Source organism: Vipera ursinii (genome assembly GCF_947247035.1).
Source record: "Vipera ursinii genome assembly, chromosome: 16".
Classification (NCBI taxonomy): Eukaryota; Metazoa; Chordata; class Lepidosauria; order Squamata; family Viperidae; genus Vipera; species Vipera ursinii.
Window position 1 is genome coordinate 8200023 of NC_139529.1, and position 22700 is coordinate 8222722.

The 22700-nt window shown below is 47.6% G+C and overlaps 2 protein-coding genes across 3 annotated transcripts in view; both read right to left on the bottom strand.

Annotated features, from left to right (window-relative positions):
• The window catches only part of FUBP3 (far upstream element binding protein 3), a 32649-nt gene extending 28668 nt beyond the window's left edge, over positions 1-3981 (bottom strand). For both annotated transcript variants that reach the window (XM_083375340.1, XM_083375339.1), the window contains exon 1: positions 3887-3981. The gene's annotated coding sequence lies outside the window, so the exon portion shown is untranslated. The remainder of the gene's footprint in view (positions 1-3886) is intronic.
• A 10838-nt stretch (positions 3982-14819) lies between these two features.
• ASS1 (argininosuccinate synthase 1) overlaps positions 14820-22700 on the bottom strand; it is a gene marked incomplete at its 5' end in the record, with an annotated part of 32338 nt that continues 24457 nt past the window's right edge. Inside the window, 3 exons of the mRNA XM_083375427.1 lie at positions 14820-15100; positions 15771-15836; positions 19542-19698. Of these exons, the coding sequence (XP_083231553.1) occupies positions 15049-15100; positions 15771-15836; positions 19542-19698 (275 nt within the window). The 3' untranslated portion in view covers positions 14820-15048. The remainder of the gene's footprint in view (positions 15101-15770; positions 15837-19541; positions 19699-22700) is intronic.

A 22700-nucleotide genomic window follows, 5' to 3' on the forward strand; every position in this document is an offset into this window, starting at 1 on the left:
GTTGCAGAATCCCAGGGCCATGCAGTCACTGTCATACAATGGGGCAAAAGTCACGTCAACATTGTTTACCAACAAAAACTTTGGGCTCAGTGGTGATCATAAGGCGAGGACTACAGGTAAAATCAAACAGATCTCCTCCTACAGCCTATTGTAGGCCAAACAGTATTTTTCAGGGATATTTTCCATCACATTAAATATCTCTTAGCATTAATACTTATTGTTTTAATGTTTCCACGTTGCTTTTAATGATTGTAAACCACCGAGAGCCACCTCTGGATGGGATGAGCAGCATGTAAGCTCAATAAATAAACAGTCAGTAAATGCAGGTAGTCCTCAACTTATGACCACAGCTGAGCACAAAATTTCTGTTAAGTGAAACACTTGTTAAGCGAGTCTTATTCCATTTTATGACGTTTCTTGCCACATTCGTTAAGGGAATCACTGCAGTTGTTAAGCTAGTAACGTGGTTGTGAAATGAACCTGGCTTCCCATTCGACTTTGGCAGGTTGCAAAAGGGCATCACGTGAGCCCCCGCCAGGAGACCCGCAACAGTCATAAATATGAATCAGTCCCCAAGCATCTAAATGGTGTGAAAAACGGTCATGAGTCAATGCCGTTGTAACTTTGAACAGTCACTAACTGAATTGTCGTACGTCAAGGACTACCTATAAACCTCAAGTAGTATTCCAAAGGAAAAGGGATAGGAGAAAATACAGATCTACACGTCGGAAAGAGGCAGGAAAAGACGTCACAGGATGCAATTGTGTGTGCAATCAAAGGTACCTGTTGCATTAAATTATCTGCACAGCCAAAAAAGGTCCTGAAGTGAATGTACACTGGACTACAACGAATGTGCTAGGATGAGGCGGTCAGTTAAATTCTTCCTTACCCACAAATGAGTGCACGGGCTGTTCAGTTATGCAACTCGATTTGATGAATAAGCCCTGTGCCTCTCCTACCATGGTTACTTAGCATGTGGCACCTGGGACTGGACAGCAGGCTAAACAGCTCAGAGGCAGAACTGTCTATGCAGTGGCAACCCTTATCAGGATCAACACGCACAGTTTATTTTTCACGATTCAAACAGGCAGCACTGTCGGGTCCCAGAGGAAAAGAAAAATGATAAAACTATTAGAGAAACATAATAGTTCTCGACTTGCAGCAGTTCGCTGGTGTAAGTCCGTTCGAACTGTAGTGACCGTTCAAAGTTACAAAAAGTTCTTAGGCTTTCATGCCTAAGGAAGAACTAGAACTCACTGTCTCCGGGTGATGGGCCCAAAGTTACCCCGCTGTCTGTCATATCTAAGGAAGGACTAGAACTCACTGTTGCCTGACGATTGGCCCAGAGTTACTCAACCAGCTTTCACGCCCAAGGCAGAACAAGAACTCTCAAAGACACCCAGCTAGTTTTCATGCTTAAGGTGGGACTATAACTTGCCATCTCCTGGTTTCTAGGCCAGCACCTTAGCCGCTACACCAAACTGACTCTCCAGTTCACTGACTGTCTTGTTAAGTAAGCGGGGTACAGCACAATAGGGACCCACAGCATTAGACAACTGCACAGAGTCTAGAAAGGTCACCAACCTTGAAGGAATGCTCACTGGTGATAACGTGTGGATATTTAAGCAGCTAATGCACAAGACAAAGGGAGATATCTGATCCTTCATGTACTTCTGTGTGTGGGGGGGGGGGAATCACACAGTAACAATGCAAGACGGGTGTCTAGCTTAGAAGCATGACATATATTCTGATGTTCACACATCCAAGTTATCTCTGTTTTCAAGAGCTCCCTTGAGAGATGCTAAGGAGCAACCTTTAAGTTGCATTTCCTCAGCTTACTGTTTGCTTTTCCTTTTCTGGGCTTTGCAAAGAGCTGTTCGCCTCAAAAAATAACACAGTAGTGTGACGGATATAGTCCTGCATACGCGTAAAAAAAACAAAAACAAGAAAGAGCTGAAGAATTCCAACTTCCCTCTGCACAGGGCCAAAAGATGAAGCAAAGCGTTCATGGGAGTCATTTGAGACAGGGAGACAGACGGCATATAGACTTAAGAAATAAATAAGAAGCTATGCAAGTAGGCTAGAAGATGGATCTAGTTCAAGGCGATGGCAAAACAACTTGCACGGTCCCGGTTGCCAATCTGTCAAACAACGTGCAGTTTCCAGCTGTGTGCAGATTCTGCACAGCTGCAGAAGAGAGCCAGCGAAGCTGTAAGAGGCCTGCAGCCTTTCCCTTATCAGGACAGGAAATAAGGGATTTTTAGTCTAGCTAGAAGAGTCCCACTGCAAGTGAACGTGAGTGTGGAAGTTGCCGAGAACGGTTTCAGGGCAGAGAGAAAAAGCCTGCATTCCCAGTGGAAGGAGACACAGGGCCAAACCTGTACAGGCAGTCCTCGACTTACAACAGTTCGTTTAGTGACTGTTCAAAGCCACAACGGCACTGAAAAAGTGACTCATGACCGTTTTTCACACTTGGTCACCGTGGTCACCTGATCAAAATTCAGACACTTGACAACTGACTCATATTGATGATGGTCACAGTGTTCTCCTGGGGTCACGTGATCCCCTTTGGCGACCTTCTGGCAAGCAAAGTCGAAGGGGAAGCCGGATTCACTTAACAACCGTGTTGCTAACTTAACGACTACAGAGATTCACTTAGGAACTGTGGCAAGAAAGGTCGCCAAATGGGGCAAAACTCAGTTAACAAATGTTCCCTTAGCAACAGAAATTTTGGGCTCCGTTGTGGTCGTAAGTCGAGGGCTATCTGTAGGTGTACAGGAGGGCTCCTTGGTGCCCTCTCAGCGTGTTTTCCTGCAGACGATTCATTGCCCAAACTAGGTAACGTCATCAGTGCTAGAAGGCAGCACTCCCACCTAACACGGATGATGTTACCTAGTTTGACAATGAAACGCCTGCGAGAGCTGCTGCATATAAACAGGGAGCAAGCCACACTCACTAGCACTGATGAAGTTATCTAATTGGGTCATGAAACGTCTGCAAGAAAACTTGGTCAGAGCGCATCAAGGGCCCCATCGTTGTTTTCCTCCTCCTCCTCCTCCCCTTCTCCACTCCACACACCTTACTCCCTTCTAACACTGATGATGTTACCTAGCTGGGTAATGAAACGTCTGCAAGAAAACAAGCAAAGTCAGAGAGCACCAAGGACCCCACAGTCTTCCTCCTCCTCCTCCTCCTAGTACTGTGTGATCGGACACACAAAGAATGTCTCTCTGGTGCAGAAGCTCACAACGTACATATAAACAGCAGGGGATAGGTCATAATCATAGTTACATTCAAGTTTAATAAAACAAAAATAAAGGAACTCGGAGCCAGGCTTCCAAGCTCCGCCGGGGACCTGTCAAAGCCCTCAGCACCCGAGGCAGGCTTGCTGGGCCTTCTGGAGGAAGCAGAGTCCGGGGCGAGGGGCTGCCCTATTGACCGGGAGGGTGGAGCGGAGGGGCTGCTGCTGCTCGCCGCTCCTCGAGAGCCGAGCCTCCACATCCAGCAGCAGTCTACCAGGGAGCCACCAGAAAGGCAGCCTAGCGCAGGCGAAGACAGGCCGCTGCGAGGGGGCTCCAGGGGTCCAGGGGCAGAGCGCCCCCAGCGCCCCGCTTCCCCCCGTCAGCGAGGCGGGGCAGTCCCGGGGCGGCGGGGCCCCTTTCCCGGCATGCCTCGGGCGTCCCGGCCACCCCCGAGAGCCCTCCCCCGCGGCCTGCCGTGGGGCGGCCCGGCCCACCTCCTGTCAAGCCAAGGCCGGGCCTGCGGCCTCCTCCTCCCGCTGCCCGCTCTGCCCCGGCGGCCCTCGGAGCCCCGCCGCCGGCTCTCCCTGGCCCCGCGGGGCCCTCCGGACGCCCGCTCGGCCGCCGCCGCCGCCGCCGCCACTCACTCGGCCTCTCCGTCTGGCGCCCGGGGGCTCAAGCGCTCCGGCTGCCTCGCTCTCCCTCCGCCTGGGGACCCGTACCCGGAAAAGGAAGTCCCTCCCTCGCTTCCGGCGGAAAGCGGAAGGAGGACGGGGTGGCGGCGCTGGCGGGAGGGAGGGAGGGAGGGACGCGTGACGTCACGGGCCGAGCGGAGCGTCACGTGAGCGGGGCTCCTCCGCGGGAAGGCCGCAGGGGGCGGGGCGGGGGCGTGGCGGGCGCGCGGAGGCGTCGCCGACCCCTCCCTTGGCGCTGCAGCTCTGCCACGCGCCGCGCGCCGCCTTTGCAGGGTGGGGGGGCTTCTTGGGGGGCTTCCATGGGGGATGCCGCCCCTCCAAAGTGCTTCCTTGGTCAGTAGGATCTCCTGCTTGAGCAGGGGGCTGGACTAGAAGACCTCTAAGGTCCCTTCCGGCTCTATCCTATCCTATCCTATCATTTGTCTGAAATGGTATAGGGTTTCCTGCCTTAGCAGGGGGTTGGACTAGATGACCTCCAAGGTCCCTTCCAACTTATTATTATTACTATTATTATTATTATTATTATTATTATTATTATTATTATTATTATTATTAATGTTCTTCATGCAAACGCCTTCATGGTAGATGCTCGTCCTCTGAAGTTCTACCACGATGCCCAGTGGAAAAAAAAGTGCCTTTCAAGACCTTTTTTCACATTTCACGTATTTATTTCACATAAATAAATAAATAAATTTCCAACCATCCTGGCATCCCCCTGGTTACCTGATTTTAGACCCTTGGCAACTGGCGTGTACTTATGACGGTCGCCGTGTCCCGGGGTCTCGTGATGCCCTTTGGCGACCTGGCCAGCAAAAGTCAAAGCCCGATTCGCTTAGCCACTGGGTTACTAAAGAACTGCAGGGATTGGCTTAATCACTGTTGCAAGAAAGGTCTTAAAAGTGGGGCAAAACTCACGTAAGAACTGCCTCGCTTAGCAAGGGATGTTTTGGGCTCAACTGCGGTTGTAAGTGGAGGACTATCTGTAACCACGTCCCACATGAGTCTTCGGAGAAGGGCGGGATATAAATGGAATTAAAATAAAATAAATAAATAAATATTTTTATATGATAGGGTCAGATTTCTTGAGAAGCCCCCAAGTTGCTTTCATGTCGGTCAGTTTGCCTTTGATTGCAGGCGTGCAAAGATGAGTTATTCCAAATTACTCTTGAGTCAGTGTAAGTCGAAAGTAATGAGTCACTCCCTTGGTTTATCCTACTCTTTTCCAATATTTTGGGCTCCTCCGAGTCTATTTTTCCATAAAGTCATTTTCAGCCCTTCCCTTGTTACAAACCTACAGTGCTCTGTGGGTGTGCTTTAATAAAGACATAATGGCCTTTATTAAAAGCTCTTAAATCTGTTGGGTAGACAGATGCTGCTACAAGAAATTACGTTTATTGTACATGCTGTATTACCTTTCCCCACAATACATGTTTTATATTAATCTTCAAACTACAGGTAGTCCTTACTGTATGGAGAAGGGGAGGAGGACCGTGGCCTCCCTGGTGCTCTCTGAGCTGGGTTGTTTTCTTGCAGACATTTCATGACCCAACTAGGTAACATCATCAGTGGATGGAGAATGGAGCTAGCTTCTGCTCCGTACTACCTTCTGGCGCTGATGACGTTGCCTAGTTGGGTCATGAAATGTCTGCCAGAAAACAACCCAGCTCAGAGAGCACCAAGGAACGCGCCATTCAAGTTCCCTTTCGCTCACGATTTCCACCTCCGCCTTCAGAAAATCTTGCTAAGCCCCTGCTACGCGTGCTAACTTTCCAGCCAAATCCAGGGAGGAGGAGAAAGCATTCTGACATTCACAAACGCAGCAACGCCAGAGCGCCTGACAGATCTCAAGCAGGCAACGTGACAACAATTGATGGAGAGGCAGGAGACCGAGCCGGGCGAGTGGGAAATCAAAGCCCATCAAACCGCTGTTGTGGGGGGGTGGAAAGAGAGAGAGAGAGAGAGAGAGAAAATTAAAGTCCTTAAACACTCCCAGAAACAAATTTGTGATGTAAATCTTTCTTCTGAAAGTTAAAAGAGAGAGAGAGAGAGAGAGAAATGAACCCTGCATTTGACAAGCTTCTTCCTAAGAGCTCCTGGGCTCTTCTACGCACACGTACCCCCGTGGGCACACTCGCATTGCGGACAGCCAAAATTAGTTGTGACAGCTGAAATTCTCCACCCATCGGACAGCCTTTGACAAGCTATTTTACAAAGAAGAAAAAAAAGAGAGAGAACGAAATGCGCACACCGGCGTACAAAAGAGAGGTGCCGCTCAGCTTAACGCTGGGGGCTGGGTGGCAGGGCCGTGGGGGGGTTTAAAGTGATACCAGAGGCATAATTCAAGCCTTCTTGCGTTGCTAAGGCTCGCCTTACCTAAAGGGACAGCCTGCCCTATTTTTATCTAAATGGCTCAATTACCTCCGAGTCCCACAGAGAAAATTACGATGCATGGCTTTATCTTCTCTTTTTTTCTTTTTTCCTGTTTCTTCTTTTTTTTTTGCTTCTCTCTCTCTTTCTCTCCCTCTCCTCTCCGCTGTACGTATTTTGTTTGCTTTCTGATTTTTTTGGGAGGGTGGAAAATCTCATTTTTTCCAAGGCGGGGCAGCTTTTAATGGGTCCTCCGAACGCCGGCGTGTTTTCCAATGTACAAATGCACCCTCGTCCCTTGAGAGGATGCAGAGGCCCCAGGACGCCAGAGTTGTAAGGGCAAAAATCTCAGAATCATCCAGGAAAATTCAGCCTGTTTGGGCGTGGGAACACCAAGCACATCCTGTCTCCCTTCTGTAACTGGTTTGGTGCTTTTACGCCCCGGCTTTCTTGCAACAACCACCCCCTCCTTCTCCACACCTCATCCATCCTTCCTTCTCTGCCTTTTTTCGACCCACTGTAATAGTAGCTTGTTTTGCTCTTCGCTCTTGTCTCAATGAGAAAATATCCCCTTTTTCCCCCCACCTTGCCTTCTTGATTTCCAAACCCTGCAATCGCTCTTTTGCAAAGGGCGGCGGGAAGTATCTATTTTTCGGCATTTTGCTGTGTTTTATGTCTGTCATTCTTCCAATTACCCTGCCAGGGGGGCTTTGCTTGGACCAAGACCGGGCCAGGCTAGTTACGCCTCTCTTGGTCCTTGAGATCATGCAGGGAGAAATTAGTGATTTATTTGGAGTGCCTGCTGTAACTTCGCCATCCACCCAAGTGTTTGTTTTGATTAGCAGCAGGGGGAAAGCAAAGGAAGCAATGCACCCAGAGGGGGGACTGCTTGAGAAAGGCTGAGTCCACTTCAGATCGAGAGAATACGGCGGCGTTAAAAGCAAAAAAAAAAAAAAAAAGGATCTGTACAGGTAGTCCTCGACTTACGACCGCAGTTGAGCTCAAACTCTCCCTTGCTAAGCGAGACATTTAAGAGAGTTTTGCCTCATTTTACCACCTTTCTTGCCAGGGTGGTTAAGTGCAGTTGTTAAAGTTAGCAACCCGGTTGGTTAGGCAAACCTGGCTTCCCCACCCACCCCCGTTGACTTTGCTTCTCAGAAGCTTGCAAAATGGGGTCATGTGGCCTGGGACCCTGCTACCGTCATAAATGTGAATCAGTTGCCAAGCATCCTAATTTTGATTTTTGCAGTGCTGCTATAGTTTCAAACAGTCATTAAATGAACTAGTTTTTGCTAAGTGCCCGAGTGGACCTTGGCCAGGCCACTTAAATGCTTCAGGTATCTTGAAGTGTTTTACCTTCCATTTTGGGCATCGTGTGATGCACATTTAATTTAACAGTGCAAAATAGTGAAAAGACTACAGTCGGTCTAATCCTTTGGCACAGAGGAGTTCAATTTATGTTTGGAGCAATTAAGCCTTCCCTGGGCCAACCTTTGTGGCTTAACTATTATATACAAAGCACAGTTGGGTCCATATTAAAAAAAAAACCCATCTGGACTCAGTTCAATCAAAGCTTTTAAGAGCCACGTCCTTTTCTCTGCCCTAAATGCAGCTCTCCACATTGATGTGGGATTAACCAGCGTTGGGTCCCGTCAACAGGTAGGAAGCGTTGATCCTGAGCTACAATTAACATCTTATCTAAAGGATGTAAGCCGTTCTGATTTTGGGAAGATCAATTCTTTTCCATTTGGGAGCTTCTGTTGGGGATGAAACCGCTCTAAAATCTTTCAGATGCTGCAACCAGCACGACATATGCTCATCGCAAACCGGACTTCAGTCAGTCCAATAAATCTGATTAATCTGGGAAAGATAATGCTTAGAGAGCCAGGTCTACAAACAGAAGACCGGCTGGTAGCCTCTCCAATAAAAATATTATACAATAATGTCATTGCTACAATCCAGTGCTTCTATTCAGTAGTCTTTAAAGGAAGCAACGTGAGTGCTTTGGAAAAGTTTCATTTATGGGCAATGAAATGCTAGTTTTTGTTGAGGGTGCTCTAAGGGGCAGAAGGAGTAAGCAAGGGAATGGAGGCTCAGAAGCTAACATCTGAGGTCTATGTTTAGACTAAAGCTAGCTAGATCCTTGAAATTCACATGTTGCCCACTTGATGCGGGAAAAGAAAGAAAGAAAACGGCTTTTCTTGACTGTTGCTGATTTCTCCTAATGGACTTCTAAAGTAGTGGCCATTTCATTGACAATCAAACCAGAAGAGCACCAGAGTTAGAGGGTCTGACAGATGGGCCTGTCCAGCCCCCAACATAAAATCCTTTGATTCTGCCTGGGGCTGAATGGCGTTACATTTTCTTCCTTGGAAACAAGAAGGGACAAGCAATCTCTCTGAGAATCAGTGTTAGGGAGAGGAAGGAAGGAAGGAAGGAAGGAAGGAAGGAAGGAAGGAAGGAAGGAAGGAAGGAAGGAAGGAAGGAAGGAAGGAAGGAAGGAAGGAAGGAAGGATCCATACGGTTACCAGAGGTCAAGGAAGACTCAAAATAAAATACATAAAAATTCCCTCTATCCCTGAATTAAACATGAGTCTTAACATGGAGCTGCTGTCCACAGCTTATCCCTCTCACCACTGGATCCCCTGGGCATTCCTTAGCCATATTTCCCGGCTGAAAGTCGGAACTAACCCCAGATTCTTCAAGTCAACGTTTCTCTTTCTGGGCCTTGGCTGAAACCCAAACCAGCTTGGATTTTCCCACGCTTGGCATTGAGTAGAAGGCATCTTCTCCAGATCTCTCCAAGCCAAGCCCTCCAAGAAGAACATCTTGGCCTCTGGTGAGAAAACCTGCTGCTTTCCAAAGCACCTGAAGGCAGGACGAGAAACGACGATGGTTGGAAACTGATCAAAGAGAGAAGCAACCTGGAATTAAGGAGAAACTTCCCAACAGGGAGGACAAGCAACCAGTGGAACTGCTTGCCCCCAGAAGTTGTGGGTGCTCCATCACTGTAGTTTTTCAAGAACAGACTGGACAGTCACTTGTCTGAAATGGTTTAGGCTCTCCTGCTTGAGCAGGGGGTTGGACTGGAAGACCTCCAAGGTCCCTTCCACCTCTATTCTGATTGACTGACTGACTGATTGATTGATGGCACTCAGTCCCCTTCCCCTCTGTGTGTGGCCTGAGGGGGTTACGCTCTGCGAGGCCATGGTGATTTTGATGGGGGTTTTTTTGCATAGTCTTGGCTCGCCCCCTTCCTCCCTACCGCCATCTGCCACCATCCTCCACGTTATCAAAATATCCTCATCTACATCCTCTTTTTCTCCCCACGCTCTCTGGATCCGGGGCACAGGATTTATGGCCACACCTAAAAGACCATGTTATTAGCAACATGTTGCTGAGCAGGGGTCAACGTGTCATGGCATGGCCTTCATCGATTGCAAGGTCTTCTCCCCCCCCCCCCCCCGAAGAAGAAAAAAAGTTAAAACTTTGCCCGCAAGGCGAAAACAGCTTGTCCTGGATCAAATGGTCTTCGGCATCTTTTACCCCACTGCCCGTTGCCTGACTCAGCTGCCTCTCCGCTTCTGAGCAGAGAGGGAGAGTTTAAGCTGATCCTTGTTAAAACCTGGCTTCCAGGGTGGGGGAAAAAAAAGCTGTGGGCCTGAACTGGTGACTTTCAAGATGAGGTCCCTTTCTGGTTCCGATTAATCAAAACCAGCACAGATATATTCCCCCCTTTTTTTCGCCTGGAGCTCCTCAGAGTTCCTTGTCCACCAATCAATTTCATTCATTTTGTTTTGGGAACATTCTGAGCACCTGGGAGTTTTCCCAGAGTTTGCCCTTGGGATGTTGGGATTGTCCTGGACTGCACTGGCTCACTTGAATCCCTCAATTCCTTCCCAAGCCTTCCTTGCCAACTTCCTCCCTGTTTCTGTTGTCTGGCTGCAAGCGAGGTACGTGGTTGCAAGCCATGACACATAGGGTGGGGATGAGTAGGTTTTGTAAGAGATGTGTCTTTGTGCTGATCAGAGGGAAACTAGCTGGTCCAGTCCCTGGTTTGCCTTAGTGCATCGTGTGTTAAACTCTTCGTCCACGTTTTCATCTTCAGGGAGTATCGTTCCCAGATATTGGAACTATTATTTGAACTGCGATTAGATGAACCATTGAGAGATAGGGCTTTATACGGTAGTAACTGGAGCTCACCCGCAGAGTCCTGCAAGCAAAGTCAATGGGGAAGCCTGCGGGAAGTCGAAAGTCATTTCTATTCATGATCGTGCTGTTTGTCCCTGCAGATAAATAGTTATTGACAAAGGATGACCTTAGGTTGTCTGCTTCACCTTTAAAATCAAACCCAGGAAGACAAAGTACATGCTGTCCTCGACTTACAACCACAATTGAGTGAGTTAAGTGAATCACTGCAGTTGTTAAGTTAGTAACGTGGTTGTTAAGTGAATCTGGCTTCCACACTGATTTTGTCAGAAGGTCACAAAAGGGGATCACATGACCCCGGGAGACTGCAACCATCATAAATGGGAGTCAGCTGCCAAGGGTCTGAACGTTGATGGCCTGACCATGGGGATGCTGCAACCGTCGTAAGGGTAAAAAATGGCCTAAGTCACTTTTTTCAGCACCGTTTAACTTCAAACTGTCACTAAATGAATTGTCATAAGTCAAGGACTACTTGAACTTGCGAAAGTGTGGGAAACCAACGGGTTGTGTCCTCCTCGACTGGTCAGGAAGACCCACTGCTCATTTGTAGCTATTTCCTTTTTCTCCGAAACCCTTTCTGAGTGGTGCAAGCGCCTCCTGCCACTAACCTGCGTGTGTTTGTGTGTGTGTGTGTTTGCGTTTTGTGCGGCTCTCTCTCCGTGCTCTTTGCTGGTGACTTCTGTCCTTGATATGCTCAGCCTGTGAATGAGATATTATTATAGCGAACAGAGAGAGCTATTAAAGAGAAGAATCACCTACTCTCTCTGCCAAACAATGCCGGTTTTCGCTAATTCTCCGCAACGTTTGGGTCCCATCTGGCTGGCACAGTGTGCTCCAATGTCTCCGGTCCATTATGCGACCGCTTGCCTGTTTGAACAATTTTCCCTCTTCGCTTTCTCTCCCTCCCCTCCTTTGCTTCCCATTCTTCTCCCGTTTAATAAGCTGAACAGAGACTTGCTTAATCGAGTAATGTCAAATATGCGCAAAACAGACCAATAAAAAACTAATGCATTTCCCTGCCTTTGTCCGCTTGTCTCTCAAGTGCCTAACATTTTCCATTGGAAAGCCCACTTAAAACACATCACCAACAATTCAGCACAAAACCACCACTTGTTGGTTCCATCCAGGCGTCTGGCTACCCTGTTTCTCCATTTCGCCTTTTCTGATTTTGTTTTGCCTTCCGAGACGCAACCTGAGGAAGGATGAGGCCGGCGCTGAGCACCATTCGCTCCCCCCACGGGACCTTGACGGAGGGGGTGCTGAGCGCCGGGAAGGATGGGTCCCCCTTGTTTTTAACTCTTGCACGAGGCTCATGAAGAGCTACGGACTTACCGCAACGGCCTTGAGCTGAAATGTGTGTTTTGATTAAAACAAAATATGGGTGGAGGATAACAGCGGTGAAAAGGACTTTTACGGGTATGAAAGAGCTATTTATCGGAACTTGTTTCAAAAGAGGACGAGGCAGAGAAGTGTGGGGGTCCTTGACTTACAAAGTATATTTTTTAGCGAACATACCCTCTGACAAGCAAAGTCAATGGGGAAGCCAAGATTCCCTTAACAACCGTATCACAACGGTCGTAAAATGGGGCAAAACTCACTTAACAACGTGTCTGGCTGAGCAATGTAAATTTTGGGGATCGATTGTGGTCGTACGTTGAGGACAACCTGTAAGTGAGGCTCGTTCCGAACCGCTCGGCTTCCCCTTCTCAACCGTTTGGATGTCAAGTGCAACTGGTCCTTAACGCCCTGCGACGGTTTGACCACATCGTCACGCGGAGGAAAGACGCCAGGACCGTCCGTCCCTCTGCACCCACATCGACTCACGAGGCTCAGAGAAGCCCCCGGAGCCCCACAGGCTGACGACATGGCTCCGAGTCAAGCTCTCCCATAACCCCAGAGGTCACCCCGTGACCTTCCCTTGATAGCCTTTCCCCAAAAGGGCCGAAGGGGGGAAAATGAGGCCATTAGGACAGCGAGGGCTACAGTTACCCGAATCCAATCCAACTTACCTGTCGGATCAGGGGCCTCCTGGATATTTAAGCCCGTCTTCCCTTAGGAGTGGGGAGGGGGCCGGCTGGAAAGAGCCCAGCCAGGCCCCCAACTGACCACCGCGATTGAGTGACCAGATGCCACTAGGCTGCCTTCTGTGCGCCTCTCTCGGCCTGCTTTCTTGGCGGGGAGGGACGGTCCCCCGGGACGGCCCCGGGCGATGGCCTCTGTGCCCTGGCTGGCTTGGGTTCCCCGTCCTGCCTCTCCCTCAGGTGGTTCCCAGGACGGGGGAAAGAAAAGAATAGCTGCTTTCAGCAGTCCCAGGGACGGCTCCGACAGAAGGAGATGTCAGCCAGGTCCCCCCACAAAGCCATCTTGTTAAGGGATTTACAAAGGAGAATTTTGCCGCCGTTCCTAGAAGCTTCGGGCGAAACGGCCTCCAAAATGGCTAAATTCACAAACTGGCTTTGTGAGGCTCCGCTTTTCCTTCTGGGGCAGGTTTTTTTTTTTCCTCTCCTCCCGCCCCCCAAACTGGAATGGATCTTTTTTGCGTGGTGTTTCAGGCTCAATTATCCAAAGGGCCGCTTTGGGGGATGAACCTAGAGGTCATCTATCCCAACCCCGGGGGGTTTATAGCAGCTGTAAAACAAGTCGGGGGTGATGAATGAAACCCTGACTCCATTTTGGGGTCATTTAGGACCCGGCAGTGAGAAACTCTGAACAAGTGGCCTTCCGAAGAACGAAAAAACCCCAGGAAAAATGTCACGCCAGCTTTTAACACGCCACAACCCCGAGGTAAGAAACTTGGAGAGTTTTCCCAGCTTTGGGAATGCAAAGGGCTTCGGTCCCACGTGCCGGCTGGCCCTGTCGGAGACGTTGGAAGCCACCTGCGGAGATCTTCTGCAGCTGGGGAAGATTAGCCTCCTCCCCAAGGACAAAGCCATTAACTTCTTCCAATAGGCTATCACTTCCGCTAGCAAAGCCGGGAGATGAGTTATCGATTGAAAATGACCCCGGCAAAGCCCCCTTTTGCTCTGCAGCCTGAGAAGAGTGCAGATCAGCCCAAGGCCGAAGCCAACGGGACGGTCCCCAAACAGTTGCCTGGCACCGTCGGCTTTAGGCGACCCTGCGGTGGAGCGCCAGGGGAAATCCAGACGGCTGTGCGAGAAGCTTTATATCCGAATGTATATTATTCTTTGTACTGCATCCATCTTCCTTTAAAATATTAACAGAATCCACAATGGCCCGAGAATCAGTGTCTCCGCTAGATAATTGACAGTCAAGCTGATCCTAAGTTAATCAACTAAAATTAGCAAACTGCGTCAAACTTCCTCAACCGCCCCCACCACCCCCCGCCTCAGATAAGTTACCCATTGTCCTCTTCTGAGACAGCCCCTCAAATATTGGAAGACTATATACAGAATAACAGAATTGGAAGGGTCCTTGGAGGTCTTCTAGTCCAACCCCCTGCTTTCAGGCACTTTGGAGGTCGGCCCACATGCTTATGTTATGGCAGCGGCTGGATTAAGCTGCAAAAAGACAGTGGTTTGATCAGCTGGCCAAATCCTCAATGCATTCTGCTCAAATAGAAAATGCAGAAGAAACTAAACCAGATTAACGTAACTGGAAGGGAAAAAGAAAGATCAGAGGATGGTGGCAAACAAATTTAATAAATAAAATAAGTTGAATCTCGCTTAAACAGGATTTCAGTTGGCCTTCCCATCCAAGGTTATCCATCCTACCAAGCCATGCAGGCAAAACAAATAATTATAATAATAATTGTTTTTTCCTCTCTGCTTTTCTCCTGGACCAGTTTCAAAAAAATGGCTTCAGAGACCAAACATTTTAACATTCCTTCAAGCAGTATTTTCTCCTCTCAATCCTTTTTTTTAACTCTCTTTACCTTGAACCAGATTCTCAGCATTGAATTCCCAAGATAGGTCAAAATATCAGCGACGATAAAAATCGGATAAAAGGATTTGGAAAAAAGGAAACACAGACAAAGTCCACCAGACTTCATAGCAATTAAGCCAAAGACATAATCACCTAATGGTTGGTGATTAAAAGGAAAATGCTTTTTTTCTTTTCTTGCTAAGCTCTTACAGGTAGAACGAGGGCTCGTTTTGGGTGAAATCCAACCGCGGCAGTATTATGTGTTTTTTTTCCTTGCACATACAAACAAAAAATTGCCAATTCTGAGCAAAATACAGGGTGTCCTTCAGATGGCCCAGGAATTTTAAAAATAGCTTGAGCAATGTATGATGTGTGAGAAGATGGGGGAAAAAAACCCCCAACAAAGTAGAGAAAGACGATTACAAAGGGTGCCGCTTGTTAGAATTGTTGAAATAACGATGGAAATATTTTAATAACGACTTGGTACATGGGAAGACTCCCTTGCTTTCTGGCAGCTTGCCGCTTCGGCTATGGAGAAGCGTAACAAAACACGCCTCGGGAAGGTGGATAACCTCACCAATTATCACCCGGATGATGAGAGCCAGGAACAAATTAGCAGAAGGGGAGAGAATGAGCTTTTGGGCTGTGGATTGCCATTAATTTTGAGCCGGGCTGACCTTGTCGCAGAGCCGATGATATTCTTTCAGCCTGTGTGCCAACCGAAGGGGGAGAGAGAGAGAGAGAAGAAAGGGAGAAAAAATAATTATGAAGTTACATGTAACACACACAGATTTGAGGCAATTAAGCAACGTGAAACAACAATAAATAAGAGGGGTTTTGTTCCTGTGTGTTGTTTTTTCTTTGACTCCTGCCTGCTAAACACACAATCATCTGTCAGCCTTTTCTGTCTGTCTGTCCATTCTATATCAATCCCATCTCTGTCTGTCTGTCTGTCTATCTGTCTCTCCATCCATCCATCCATCCATCCATCCATCCATCCATCCTGTAGCTAGCTATTAATCCTTCTGTCTATCTTACTCTCTGTCCTATCCCCTCCCCTCCCCTCCTATTCTATCCATCCATCCATCTCTCTAATTTCTCTCTCTCTCTAATCTCTCTCCTTTCTCATCTCTATCCATCCATCTAGACATACCTAGTTCCTATAATGCAACCTAACAGAAATACAGAATGCGGAATAGCGGAGTTGGGAGGGACCTTGGAGGTCTTCTAGTCCAACCCCCCTGCCCAGGCAGGAGACAAACGGCAGTCCAATCTCTTCTTCAAAACCTCCAGTGATGGAGCATCCACAACTTTTGGAGGCAAGCCGTTCCGCTGGTTAATGAGCAGACGGGGCCCAGTGTTTTTAGGGAATACAAACCTAAGGGAATTGATGTTGATGAATCCAGTAGCATCCGAGGGCTCATAACTGCCTTGAACATCCATGCTGAATGACAAGAAGAGAAAGGATGAGTCAGAAGCGCAATATCAGGTTTGGAAAAAGACTGGGATTTCACTCAAGAGACCCCTGCGTAGTATCTTAAGCCAAGGTTAGGGCAGAAGAAGTAGGCCTGCCTTCATCCTAGAGGGCCGGTAGTCCTGCATTTCCAGTGTGTGAAATTGCACACAACACAAACCCCCATGCAGGAAGGACCCTGCAGATGTGGCGGCCCCGAAATAAGCAAGGACAATCGAGCAATCGCAATCGCAAGACGCCAGAAGGAAACGTTAGCTAATTGCACCACAATTGCTCCCCGGAATTTATGTGGCTAAGCGAGAGGTCGCTTAAGCGGGTTTTGCCCCCCCCCCCCGTTTTGCCACCTTTCTTGCCACAGCGGTTCAGCGAACCACTGCGGTTGCTAAGTTGACTACATGATTGTTAAGTGGACCTGCCTGCCCCACTGACTTTGCTTGTCAGAAGGTCGCCAGGAGGGATCGCCCGACCCCAGGACACGGCGACCGTCACAGATATGAGTTGGTCACCAAGCGCCTGAATTTTAACCACCTGACCTTGGAGATGCTGCAACAGTCTAAGCGTGAAAGACAGTCACAAGTCATTTTTCCCGGGGCTGTTGTAAATTCAAACGGCCAGTAAATGAACTGTTGTAAGTCGAGGACTGCCTGTGTTAGGCGTGGAAGACTTAAACATTCGGAAATTAGGAGTGGAGATGGTCAGCTCTTAATTGCCTCCAAGGTGGAGTTTCGTCAACACCTCCCTGTGAGGCCAGAAGTCCTGGTCCCTCGACAAAGCCCCCTCTGTTCGTCCCCCATCAAAGGCTCTCAACCTTCACCCGTGTGGAATTCACTCCTGGCGCACAATCACCTAATTTAAAAGCCATGTCTTTCCACAACCTTTGACTTGAAAAGGTTAGCCTCAGAAAGGCCCTTTTGTTGGGTAAAAGGCCGGCCCATTAATTAGGGGGCAATAAAAACAGGCCGGCGCATAATGTTCAATGCACTCAAGGTCTTGCGCAACCTCTTTCTTTTTCTTCCTCCTCCTATTTCTCGCTCTGTTTCTCAACACCCCCGCCCCCCCACCCCGCGGTTAACTTTTCCCTGCCCCGTTTTTTCAAAGGAGAAGAGCGCCAACTTGGTTGACTTGGCGAAAGAGAAATTGTCTCTCCACCTGACCCTTAGCTTGATGCCGTAGCAGATGTCCACCTTCTAGCCGACAGGTTGTCGGTAAGAACGGGCCCTTTTAACAGAATAAGATAAGATTTGGAAGGGGTCTCAGAGGTCTTCTAGTCTAACCCCCTGCTGAAGCAGGAGACCCTATCCCATCCTGGTCAAACGGCTGGCCAATCTCTTCCTAAAAAAGTGATGGAGTGCTCACAACCTCTGAAGTTGTTCCAAACTGTCAGAAATTTCTCCTTACGCAACAAGTGGAGGCAAAATGTTTCTGGTTTACCCTTTTGGGATAGCAAAGAGGGTTTGCAATGTTCCTAAGTGGCACATTGATTTTTTTTTTCTTCTTGCTACTTCTCAGAAATGTCACAAACATGTCGCTTTCTAATGCCTCGGTAAGGCCAGGAATCCTGCATCCAGTTTTGGTCGTCACGATTTTAAAAAGATGTGGAGACTCTAGAAAGAGTGCAGAGAAGAGCAACCAAGATGATCAGGGTGCTGGAGGCTAAACCATAGGAAGGACAGTTGCAGGAATTGTCTAGTTTAATGAAAAGAAGGATGCGGGGGGGGGGGACATTTTCTCCCAAGAAGGTGTAAGAAAACACTCCAGGGGGACTGGAATCAAGCGTGCAACAAAAACCCCGCGTGCTTCTTCGACCCCAACTCGGACCACAAACCGGATTCCCTTCTCATCACGCCTCCCCCTCCTCTTCCTCTCTTCGGAAGCGAAGAGGAGGAAAGTAAAATTCGAAATAAAAGAGAGCCTTCTTCCTCTTCTGCAAACTGCAACCCTCATATTTTATTTTATTTTTTGGAAGGGGAGGGGAATTTTTTTTTTCTTAAAAAAAAAGAGAGACAGTTTACAATGACTTTACCTCCCCCAAAGGGCTATAGAAAAACCTCTGAGCTTTTATTTTTGCTCATTGAAGTGGTACTGACCTGCTCTGTAATTATGTTACTTTCTACCCACTGTGCAAAGGCATTTTTCGGCATTACATCTCTTGCGGCAGCCGCTTCAGTTCCCGTGATGCCGTCACTCAAATGCTTTTCAACCCAACGAGGTAGAAATCAAGAAGAAAGGGAAAAAGGCTAACAGCACAGTGAGAATAAATATCCCTGGGTTGTTGGGTTTTTTTTTTTTCCCCTCTCCTTTTTCCTTTGCGCTCTTTCTTCCTTCTCCCCACCCCGCTCTCTCTCTCTCTCTCTCTCTCTCTCTCTCTCTCCCTCTTTCTCTTTTTAACGTTGTTCACTTAATTTCGCTGCGTGAGAATGCAAACGATAATGAAAGGTTGGGATGAATTATTAGAAACTGCTGATTTTAAGGGGGAGGAAAGTCAGATCCAGAGGAGAGAGGCATAATTTGACATTTAGTCTGACTGATCTAAACTGATTTGGGTATGTTTAGGGTTTATAAAGCATTTCGAAGGATTGAAAGGGGGAACGAAGAGAGTAATAAGAAAGAGAGGCAGACAGCAGTGTATGTGTGATTGATATATACACGTGTCTCTCTGTGTATAAAAGGCTGAAAGCTTAATAGTGAAAATTACTTTTCACTTTTAAACAAGACCTTTGCTTAATTGTGTGGATTTTTTTTTCATGCTTCTCAAAAATCAGTAAGGGGGACAAAACAGAAGGAAAAGCCAAAGTTAAGAATATATAATGTCAAGGTGGAAATTTTAGAGCTTTTAAATCTTGGGAGCATTTTTGCCACAGATGTGATATTCTTAAGTTGTTTCCTGTGAAAGCGGTGGGAAAAGAGTTATTTATTAGTTGGGCTGGAGTGGAGAAGTTTTTAAGGAGAAACTTCCTGGGCGCTCCATCCCTGGAGATTTTTAAGAAGAGACTAGACAGTCACTTGTCTGAGATGGTATAGGTTCTCCAGCTTGAGCAGGGGGCTGGACTAGAAGACCTCCAAGGTCCCTTCCAGCTCTATTCTATTCTATTCTATTCTATTCTATTCTATTCTATTCTATTCTATTCTATTCTATTCTATTCTATTCTATTCTATTCTATTCTATTCTATTCTATTCTATTCCTGAGTCCCTTCAGAAGTTGTGGGTGTCCATCACTGGAAATTTTTAAGAAGAGATTGGATAACCATTTGTCTGAAATAGTTTCCTGCCAGAGCAGGGGATTGGACTAGAAGACCTCCAGGATCCCTTCCAATTCTCTTATTCTGTTTATTCTTTCTGGCTTCTTTTCTACAGTCTCCTATGAGCCAGTAAGGAGATGGGTCTCTTTTTCTGCTAATGGAGAAGCTTGGATATGTTAATAACCGGGAGTGTCTGTTGAGTTCAAAGCACCGAAGGGTTTATTATTGCTAGCTATGGATAAGACTCTGATCAACTAAAGGTCAAAGCTAAACTGGGACTAGATGAGGGTCAATGGAACTCAAGGAGGGCTGGACCTGGGGCTCTTGTGGCTGTGCAGTGATTCCAAACCGATGACACGTTTAGCACCGCCCTCCAATTCAGCCTGCTTCATCTTCCATGGAGATGGCTTGTGGAATTATACTTGAGGGACTCACCTTACAAGCTCTTCATTGTACAGGGATTGGGGCGATTCCCTTCCCAAAACGTAGACGTTACCCTTCAAGACAGAGAGGTGGACTTTTCCATCCACCAGGTCTTGGGAATGGCTGATGCAACGACGGATGAATTCGCCTTCGGGGCTGAACCAGAAGCCTACCAGAAAGAAAGAGATTGCTCTGAGCAGTAGCTTAAGGTTTTTTTCGGGGGGGGAGGTTGTCATTCTTACCCAATTCGCTTGCTGTGGGTCCTTTGCAAAGAGAGGCACCCGCATCTCTGTTCAGAGGACCTCAGTTCGAGGCACACAAAGCCGGGATGATTATTATACATGTAACATTACCAAAGGCCATCTGGAGAAGACCGGGGAGCCGATGTCGAGGGCAGATGGCTAAAGAGCAAAAAAAGATCCTGCCTCACCTGGATTTTCAAAAGATAACACAATGCCAAGGTGGAACAGGATGGCCATTTCTGATCCCCAGGAGGAGGAGGAGGAAGAGGAGCAGGGAAAGAAATCCCCCTTTTCAAAGGAAGAACCTTCAAAGGAGAGTTCATCGCCAGGAGCAGGCAGGGGACACACACACACACACACACACACACACACACACACCAGATTCTTTCCCCAGTAATTAAGAAGCTACAGCAGAAACAGTGGCGCCTTTCTGCTTCGGACTGCTCCTCCTCTTTTTAGTTTCTGCAAGGCAGGCCCGAGTCTCTATCACACTGGGACATCTGTAGCCGTATGGTGGAGATCTCTCCCTTCCTCTCTTGCTTCCTTTCAATTCTCAAGTAACCTTCTCCCCCTCGCCAATTCAAGGAACCGCGTCTCAATTTCCGTTGAACTATAGGCCAGGCTTTGTTGCTCCTGCTATGGGAAGACAATAGAGGCCAGATACCCGTCAGTGATCCTCAGGTTTCATCCTTGTTCTTGGGAGATCTGGAGGATGGATAAGCCAGCGACTTAATCACTTCCTCTAGGGAAGGGATCTTCAAATTTTGGGAGCCAAGGACCCGTTAAGGATCTCGAAAGTCTCAGGTGGAAGCCGTCACCAAGGAGCTTCAGCTTCCACGCTGGTTTTTTGGGACAGACACACCAAACTAAGTGGATACACCAAGTTTTGCAGGCATCATGTTTCATACTAGGAAGCCAACATAGGCCGTCATGCATTAGACAGCCAGTTTGGTCTAGTGGTTGAGGCAGCAGGCTGTAAAGCAGGAGACCACAAGTGCTGGCTGGAGAATTCTGGGAGTTGAAGTCCAAAAGTCTTAAAGTTGCCAAAAGTGGACACTCTTGATTTGGACTATATGATTAGCTTGAATGGGATGGAACAGAACAGCATTTCTCGTAATTAGGTCTTCGGAAGATGGAAGTCGCCATCACAACAATGGAAAGTTGAAGGCCATTTTGATGGGGTTCTATCAAAATCTTCCCCATCTTAATCACGACTCTTCAACTTTTGAATCTGTGATTCCGTACATCCTGCTGTTTGTGCTGGTCTCAACCAGTCTATTTTGGGGTGGAAATGTCTATCTTTGCATTCCCTAACAAACTTTTGGCACAGAGCAGAACCTGGTTTTCTATTTTAATTCAGAAAAGGGACCCTGCCTTGGCTACGTCCAATATTTATGGAGATGTTCGCAAATGGGTGTTTTGGAATTGTCAAATGACCCATTTGTTAAGGACCAGTTGAGATCTACTCAAGCTTAGCGGTCTTTGCTTTCACTCCTATTTGCCCTCTTCGCAATGTTCTCTCTAGTCAACGGGATCCAACTCATGCTAGACTGATTTTGTAGATGGTGTCTGCAGCAAGATTATTATATGCACCATGATGGAAGAATAATGAAATGCCCACAGTGGAGGGGTGGATTGTGAGAATGTCAAATTTGCAGAAATGGCAAAACTGACATGCTTGGTGTGAAGGAAAAAGACACACACACACACACACACACACACACACAAACTTTTCTGAAAGATTGACTGGAAGCTTTGTGGGGACTTTCTGCTGAAAGAAGAGAGACCTGAAATTGTGACGGGTGCAAGTGAAGATGGAGAAAAAGGTGGATGAAATGAGTGGACGAAGAGATTCTAAGAAGGAGGGGGACAATGAGATTGTCATTATTCTGTAGGAAAAAAAAGTCAGTCATCATTTATACATTTTGTTTTTTTCTCCTTCCTTCTTTCCTTTCTTCCTTCATTCATTCTTTCCCTCCCTCCCCTCTCTTTTTCTTTCTTTCTTTCCTCCCTCCCTCCCTCCTTCCCTCCCTCTTCTCTTTCCTTCTCTTTCCTTCCTTTCCTCCATTCTCTTTCCTTGCTTCCTCCTTTCTTCTTTCTTTCTTTCTTTCTTTCTTTCTTTCTTTCTTTCTTTCTTTCTTTCTTTCTTTCTTTCCTTGCTTCCCTCCCTCTTTCCCTCCCTCCCCTCTTTTTCTTTCCTTCTTTCCTCCCTCTCTCCCTCCTTCCTTTTTCTCTTTCCTTCTTCCTTCCCTTCCTTCCCTCCCTCCCTCCCTTTTCTCTCTTTCTTTCCTCCCGTCCCTTTTTCCTTGCTTTCTCCCTCCCTATTTTCTCTCTCTCTCTCCTTTCCTCTCATCCTTTTTTCCCTCCCTCTTTCAATTTATCTTTCATTCTATGGGGGCGTGGGGGGAAATCTTGACAAACTATACCTTTTGAAAAAGCTAGTCAATCTGGTGCTCTCCTTCTCTCTGCCTCCGTCCCCCACCCCCCCGCCATAAGGACCCTCCCTGCTTTGCAAAGGCCACCCTGAACAGGGAAACGGGTGGGAGCTCCGTGGCCTTCGAAGCACCTGGCTTAAACCTGGCGCAGAGCAGGAGCTCGAACAAAACCAGTCCTGCAATCCTGCCTTCCCACCACAGGCTGGAGGGGAGCGTGCAGGGAGACGAGAGAAATGACAGCCGCTAATTGCCTTAAATCCAGAGACAGGTTACAGTAATTAGGTGTTTAAGGAAGACAGGGGTACAAAAACTTCGCCTCCAGCAGGCTCCCTCCGCTGAGTAGAGTGCTCTTTCATTGGCAGTATTGTTATCTTGGCTTTTTTGGGGGGGGAGGGTTTTGCACCTTTTTGCATGGTTTTCCTTCTGACAAGACGCTGCAGCTCGCCTGCCAGAGTTGATTTTGGAAAGAGGAATGGCTAAAAAGGCAGGGGGGG